Genomic DNA, 8,545 nt, shown 5'->3' with positions numbered 1-8,545 from the left:
CATTTTTATTACATATCGCGAATTTCAAATATTTAATTTAGCTATAAGCAACTAGTTATTGCAATCCAAAGCGAGTCCGTTTTGATTCCGCAGGGCGGGGCTAAGGCTTCCACTTTTAATAAATAGGCAAAAAACGATATTTATCAATACTATGTCGCAAAATTTAATAAATTATATGTATCTGTTGCTCTTTTAAATAAATTTAAATTAATATGATAAGTCCAACTTAAAAAAGACTTCACACAGGCAAAATGTAAATGGGTATAACAAGTTGTTGAAATGTTTACAAAAATGAAAATTAGTGATTTTGTTTTGCAAGTGAACCATTTGAATAGATAATTAAGTATTGTAGTTTTCGGTCAGAAATGATATGTTTTGAGTGAAAACTCTTGTATTTGGTTGAAAATTGTTTAGTTTTTTATTTGAAAACTAATTTTTCAAGTGAAAATTTATATACTCCATTTATCGCCTGATGTTGATCGCTTTTAGTAGAAAATTAAAAAAACCACATTTTCCATTGAGAATTCATCTTCTTTGATTGAAAATCCAAATTCTATAATTGCGACTTGGTTGAAAATTGAACTACAGTCAAACCTGGATTTAATGTTCCTGGATTTAATGTTTCCGAGAATTGATGCCGTGCGGTGGGGATAGGTGAGAGGCGCTGCGGGAGAATGTGAGATGCTCAATCAAGCATTACAAAACAGGGAGAAAGAAGAAAGAGAAAAAACAGGAGAGAGACAAAATAGTTTCGAGACTCTGGATTTAATGTGACGCCCATTCCCAAATTTGGCATTAAATCCAGGTTCGACTGTAATTTGTTAGAAACTTATCTTATTGGTTAACACATTTTGTTAAAAAAATTTTTTGTAATTGTACATTCATTTATTTAACTATTTGGTTGAAAAATAATTTTTTGGTTAAAAAGTTATGTTTTTAAGTTGAAAATTCAAATAATTTCTTGAAAATTCGGCCCATTAAAGTGAAATTTTCACTATTTTTGATGCATCTATATGTTATAAAATTAACTTTTGGATGAAAATTTCATTGCTATCTATGGAATTCAACTTTTTGGTGTGAAAGCGCAATTATTTTGTTGAGAATTCATCTTTTCCATGAAATTTGAGTGATTTTGATTTTAAATTAAAATTTTTTTATATCATATTTTTCGTTAATATTTAACTATTTTTATTAAAAATTGAACTAATTAATTGAAAATTGCATTTTTGTGTAAAAATTCTTTTTTTGGGGGGGGGGGTTAAGGAATAATGATTTATTTGAAAATTAAAATATTTTCTTAAAAATTTAATTATTCAATTTAAAATGTAGCTTTTTCTGTCTTTTAGGGCAAAAAACTCGACCTTTTTATTATAAAATCAACTGTCTTCTAAAGCATTTGTCTTTATGTTACATTTTTAGTTGAAAGAATCAATATTTAAACCAAAAAACGAATTTTCGACTAAGAAGACCAGTTATCTGCCATAGAAATTGAATTTTTTCATTAATTTTGACCTAAAAAAAGATTAATGATAAAAATTTAATTTAATTTTCAAACAATAAGTTAAATTTTGAAACTAAAAATATAAGTTTTCAATAAAAAATATAATAGTTGATAATTTCACCAAAAATCCCATCCATAGGTGAAATTTTCAACCAAACAATATTCATTTGCAATACAAAATATACTAATAAAAATTACTACTGGAAGAGCGGAATTTTCAACAAAATACACACATTTTTAAACAAAACAAGCAGTAGTTTAATTCTTAAGCAAGGAGATGAATTTTTATCTAAATCATAAATATTTGCCTTAAATTAAATTAAGGTAAATCTAAGTTAAATTTACCTTAAATCAAATTAAGGTAGATTTAAGTTAAATTTTCAATCCAGATGACTAATGTTCTACCAAAAAAAGTGAAATTTCAAAGAAAATAAATGAATTTTCAGTTAAAACAATATTAATTTTTAACCAAAACACAAATTTTAAACGCACTAGTTCATTTCGAAACCAAGGAGATGAATTTTTGTCTATATTATGAAACTTCACATTAAATTAAATTGAAGTAAATTTAAGTTAAATTTGAAATCCAGATGATTAATATTCTACCAAAAAAGTGGAATTTTGATAAAAATACATGGATTTGTAGTTAAAAAAATTAATTTTTAAACAAGAAAAAACCAATTATTAACAATTTATTCAAATTTTTAACAAAAAAAATTACTCTGACTATAGTGATAAATCTGCAACCTAAAATCCTAGTGTGTCCCGTTTAGACTCGGATTACAGTGATACATTAAATTTAATTACTTTATTTTATACCAATTTTTCTTCTTTATTTATAATGTGTCACTGAGGGATTTACATGACCTCCATTTTTTACAAAACTTCTCCCTAAAAATAGTATAAAAACTTATCCTTACTATTCAAAGCTATTTACAACTATATACATAAGCTTCCATTTCTTGATCCTTTTTTCTATTTTTCTGAAAGCGCAATTTGGGATCTGTTAGCAAAAAGAGTGAGCGAGCGATTCAAAGCGAAAGCAAAATCTGAGCGACTTTCGTTTCCCTTTTCATTCCCTTCTTTTGTACCACCATTTTGCCATTTTGCATTTTCTTTTTCAGATGTGTTCTATAACTTTTTCATATTTCCTCCTCTAGCCCTCTCCAACTCCTTCATCCATGCTTCTCCAAATACATCCTCCTCTAGAATCTTTACCACATTCTCTAGCCAGCTTCCCTTATCTTTCATTTGTCTTCTACATCTATCCCATACACGCTCCCATGTTTCCTCTTCCAATTAACAGATTTTACACTGTCAGTTTTAATTCTTTTTTCAACACATTCCTTCTCTTACGCCGCTTCCCACACTGTATCTTGCCGGTTTTCTCGATCTTCTCTCTCCCCGCGACTTTTTAAACTATTTCGGTACTCCTTCCTTTTTTTATAATTTTATGCCATTTATTCTACTTTGATTGCTCAATCATCCCCCATCACTAAAAACCTCCCTTCTTTCTTCTTCCTATCTTGTTAGTTCTACCGCTCCCGCTCTCATTTCTTCTACCTCCTTCAAACACTTTCTCGCTAACTCCCCTCTCTTTCCCTCGACCAGCTTCATCTCAAATTTCCATGTACAACTTCTCTTTCTAAAACTTAATTTATCATTTATGCTTTTTCTTTCACCAGATATCTTGGAATCTTTCAAGCTACCCCTAGTGTCTACCTTATATACCTTTTTTGTAAACTCTCAGTCTCTTTCTTTTTTTTAAATCTATATATCTCTGCTCTATAATCTAATACCCACTATACCAACATATCAGATAGCTACATTCTCCATCTCCAATTTCTTTTTAACCTTCTTTTTCCTTATTTCCATATCTTTTTAATGATCCCTGCTCCTTTTTTATCTTCTCTCTTATATAAGCCCTTTGATCACCATTTGTTTCCTAGGCATATCCCAGATATATGAACGTTTTTATATTTTATAACTTTATTCCCTTCTATTATCATTCCCTTCCCCTCCATTCCTTCTTTCTTCTCCTTCTTTTTCCGAACCTCATTATCTTTATCTTTTCTACATTTAAAATCCACTTTTCTCCTTCTATGTATTTCTCTCATCCTGTGATTAAGCCCGCTATCCCCACCAATGCCTCACTGCTCTTACTCACCGGAAACTATCTTCTACTTGCCCTACTACAGTTAACCTGTTTTTTGTCTGTAAAAATTTCCGATATTCTGGCTTTTAATCCTTCTCTTATACCCCATACTTTTTATAAGCCCTTTCTAATTCGATGGTTCTATCTTTCTTTCCTCAACTTCTTTCGTCAATCTCTCCTATAAAACAGTCAGATATACTTTATACAACGTTGACATTATTGTAACCCCTCAATAACATTTAACCTCCTCCGATTTGCCTTTATTCACTATGAATATTACTTCTTCTGCCTACAATAATTCTGGTCACCCCTCTACTCTCCATACTCTATTGCAAGTTATCCATCCCTATTCCTTTAATTTCTACCCATCATATTTCCAGACTTTATTTGGAATCTCATCTATATCAGATGCCTTTCCATTTCTCATTATCTCTTATGCCTTAACTGTTTCCTCCCTTATAATATCCTCCTTGTCATCTGTTTCTCTACACTATTTTCCTCCTTCATTAAATTTCCTCACTAGTTTAATATTTTGCTTCTTCTTTTCTCTCTATTTACCACCTTCCAAACCTCTTTTTATGTCCTAGCCAGCTTCGCCTCTTCTTCAAACCTTTTATTTCCCTCCTCTCTTTGCTTTATATCCCCACTGAGTATACTCCTTTCTATCTCCTATCTTTTTCTCTATTACTGCTTGTCCCTTTTCACCATTTTATTAATTACCTTCTCAATTCCTTCTTCTTCTGTTTACATGCCTTCTCCCATGCACACTTATTCCCACCTTCATTAACTTTTTTAATACTTGTTTTGCTTCTCCTATCTTTATTTCCATCTCCTGATTTATATTTTTTCCCTCTATCTTGATATTCCTGACCATTTTCTGAAACTGCCCTTTACCTTTCATTGTCCAATCCCCTCTACCTGCTCTTCTTACTTTTTCTTCCTTTTTAGCCTTACTGTTATTATTCTACTCTCCCTATAATGTCACTATTACGGGAGAGTGACCCGAATCTATATAATTTAATCTATATAATTGTATACCATATAATTAGTATAAACAAAATAACAGTGAAAATAAGAAGTGAAATTGTATTTTTGCAGACATTAATGAATGCGAAGAAGACAACGGAAACTGTGAGTTTAAATGCGTAAACACGGTAGGATCGTATCGTTGCGAGTGTCCCGAGGGAATGACGCAAGGAGAAGATAAATATACCTGTGCAGGTAAGTGTCACTCTTACTCAAATTGAGCTATTCTCCAGTCAAGATAGAGTTTTTTTATTTATGTAAAAGGAATTGCTGCAAGCAATACTTTAGAGCTTTGAAATTCAGGACACAATTTTATTCATGAAGTTGGCTCTGAGTAATTGTTATACCAACAAACAGAAGATGGAAAATTAATTAATTATTGAAAAAAGAAATAGGGTGAGTGATCCAGTGGCTGAACAGTCACCAGTGAATGAACACTAATGCGAAAAATATATAAATATAACCTTTCAAAGTTAAAGTCTTTATAAAATTGTATATATTTGAAATCTTGAAGCACTTTTGAAGAGTTTAATATACAATTCATTGCAGTAAATACTCGTAAATAATTTTAAAAATTGCTTGGATGTTAAGCATCATCGATTATGGTGAGTGATGGTGAGAAAGTCGTCGACCACTATAAGGTACGTGCCTAAGCAACTCCTTGTTTACACTGCTTTTACAAAAAAATTCTTCACCTTTTCTGCATTAAAGTTATGCTGTTATAGTTGTAAAATATTATTATTCAATTTCCCACAAGGTTTTTTCACAAAAAGTACGTTTTTTTTATTAATAAATGAGTGTTCACATACTGGACCTTAAAATTGCCCGTGTTCCAGTGAACAAACGTAGTGTTCATTTATTGGAGCAAAACTGTCACCCCACAGGTCCAGTGAATGAACAGCAGGTGATGGAGACAGACGTGACTGTTGTTTCGTTACATATAAATAAGTTTGTTTCAATTAATGTGACTATAAATATCCAAGCTATAAATATAAATATAAATATAAACTATAAATAGTTATAGTTTAAATGTATATTTTTGTGGTTAAAACAAAAAAGTACGCACGAACTAAACTAAAGGTAAGGCAATTTTGAGGTTAGAAATTTAATGCTTTTTTGCATTTAGAAAACGTTGTTTAACTATAAAAACATTAATTCGTGCTAGGTACTACTGCGTGCTAGTCAATATATATTTATAAATATTTAAATAATTTCCATTTTTAAAACACTGTGATTTATAATTGTACTTGCTAATTTAACCTAAAGCAACATAGTGAGGTGTTGTATTACAAATGTTATGTGTCCTAAAAATCGCATTTTTCTATTGTAGTCACTAGATAAGAGTTATCTATTTTTAAACGAAAAGTTGTATTTTCACTAAGGTTAAAAGAACTGATAGAAATGTTTTAAAAATAAATAATGTAATAAAAAGTTAAGAAAAGTTAACCTAGTTCTGTGTTCAACTTTTGCATTCCCTCCTTTCTTTATATCTAAGTGTCTTGTGGTTTTTAATGAAATAATATATTTAATGAATTTCGCAACGCTTTCTAATATTTTACATTATTTAATTGCTCATTTTGTAATGTACCTATGTAATTTTATACCTTCATCATCATTCTAATTTGTAGTGATTATAGTGTTCATTCACTGGTGCTCTGCTGTTCATTCATTGGCTCACGGTGTTCATTCACTGGTGTTTTCATTAATTTTGCACTATATAATTATTTTTTATAAGCTTTTTGGTACAAACAAAATTTATTTATCGAATTATGAAATTTGAATTCCTAAGAATCTATTTTTAAAAGTTTTGTAAGAACAATCAATCATTATAACGTGAAATGGACTAGTTGTAATCAGTGATTTCCTTAAGTGTTCATTCACTGGGTCACTCACCCTAGAAAAATTATATTTTTTATTGTTTTGAAAGAATTTCATAGAACAAAAAAACTTTTCCGAAAATTTATGGGAATATTTTTGATGACTTCTTGTTTCGAAAAATTAATTTGTAAAGATAACTTCTAAAAATGTCGTGAAGTATCTGGATGATTTTAGGGAAATCGTTTTAATTTTGAAAATTTTCGCAAAATTTTTGAATAATTCGAGATTTCGCATTAATGAAAATTACAAATGTGATAGACCAAAAATTTTGTAATTTGACATGTGCAAATAAGTAATTTCGTTTGATGGTACAATTTGTTTCTGAACTTGATCTAAGCACTGCTGATAAAAGATCAAAGTTTAATTGAAATTTTTTCAGTAAATAATAATTATGCATTCGACATTTTTTAACACTTTGAAAAAAAGAGAGAAAGAAAATTCTGAAAGTCTTTTTATTATTTAGATTTTAATTTTAGAGATTAATTCTGAGTTTTGAAGATTTCAAAATATGTCAAAAAAGAATCTAAAAGGTTTTAAGGAAATATTTTTTATGTTTCAGAATTCGAAAATGATCTAAGTCTTAAGGTTTCAAAACTTTTTTTAAAAAATGAACATTTTTAAAGATTATGAAAAAAAGCTTTTTTAGAACTTTTGAAAGGTTTTGAGAGAATGGAAGAATTTTCTTATCACTCCTGATAAAATTTTAAATGATTTTTAATTTAAGAATAAGGTTTAGGAAAAAATTTGAAAAGTTTCTACGATTTAAAATCATTTCCTAAAATTTCGAAATAGAATGTATGCGGTTTTAAAGTTTTATTTTGAAACTTTTATTTTTATTAAAAATCGAAATAGATTTTTAAAAAAATGCTTCGCTACATTTTCTAAAGAGAATCTTGAGTTTAAAAGTAAAATTTGCAATTTTTACTAATTACAAAATGATTTGATAGTTTCGAGTACTTAAGTACGATATTTTTAAGTTTTTATGAGATTAAGAAATATTTAAAACTTGCAAAGATTTCAAAAACTATCAAACAAAATACAAAATTTTCAATGTTTCAAAATAAGCTGATTTTTTATTTTGCGAAATCAATTTTAAGAGAATATTAAAAAAGACCTCAAGGATTTTAAACGATTTCAAATTTTGAAAAAAAGGTAGCTTTTTTTGAGTTTTAAAAAATTTCAAAAAAATAAAAAACTTCTGAAAATTCTTGGGAAAATCTGAAGTGAATTTTAATTTTGCAAAAATTAATTCTTCTAAAAAATTCAGAAGATATCAAAACATGTTTTTAAATTTCTTAAAATGTCGGCAAAAAGCGAAAAGATTTTAATTCGATTCTTTATTTTTTAAAGATTTTGTACATTTCAGGAATAATTCGAGTCAGTTTAAAAGATATTTATGAATTCAAAAAGTTAAAAAAAAAATAATTAAAATTAGGTTAAAATTCAATAAAAATTTGGTAAACTCATGTAAAATAAAGAAAATGATACGTTTCCGCAAAATCTGAAATATTAAAAAATCTTTTTGGATTTTCTCGAGAATCTGAGGCAAATTAGGTTTATATAATCTTAAAAGCAAAGAAGCAGATGAAGTTAAGAAATAAATGGTTACTAAAAATTTATATTTTGCAGATAAAAACTATTTTCCCATTAAATAGCATTTTTTTAAATCTTTTTTTGTTGTTTCTGAAAATTCAACTATTTTAGTTAAAATTTATCGTTCTTTGATAAATTAAACAGTTCAAAATTCATCTCTTTGGTACAACATGTGACTATTACTTTGGAAAATGATGTATTTTGTTGCAAATTTGTTGGTTTTTTTTTCAGAGAAAATTAAACCTTTCAGTCAAAAATTTATTATTTTGGTTGAACATTAATCCGTTTTCGTTGATACGAGGGTAGTTCAATAAGTCCTTAGAATGAAGTATAAAAACAATTTTTTTTGGGTAATTTTTTTTTTATTTTTCAACATAATCTCCTTGGAGCTC

At 28.4% G+C, this 8,545-nt stretch overlaps 1 protein-coding gene across 1 annotated transcript in view; it reads left to right on the top strand.

Annotated features, from left to right (window-relative positions):
• The window catches only part of LOC117181711, a 235,881-nt gene that overhangs the window by 141,155 nt on the left and 86,181 nt on the right, over positions 1-8,545 (top strand). Inside the window, exon 7 of the mRNA XM_033374648.1 lies at positions 4,755-4,877. Within this exon, the coding sequence (XP_033230539.1) occupies positions 4,755-4,877 (123 nt within the window). The remainder of the gene's footprint in view (positions 1-4,754; positions 4,878-8,545) is intronic.

Source organism: Belonocnema kinseyi, chromosome 10, assembly GCF_010883055.1.
Source record: "Belonocnema kinseyi isolate 2016_QV_RU_SX_M_011 chromosome 10, B_treatae_v1, whole genome shotgun sequence".
Classification (NCBI taxonomy): domain Eukaryota; kingdom Metazoa; phylum Arthropoda; class Insecta; order Hymenoptera; family Cynipidae; genus Belonocnema; species Belonocnema kinseyi.
This window is presented reverse-complemented; position numbering and strand designations above follow the sequence as displayed.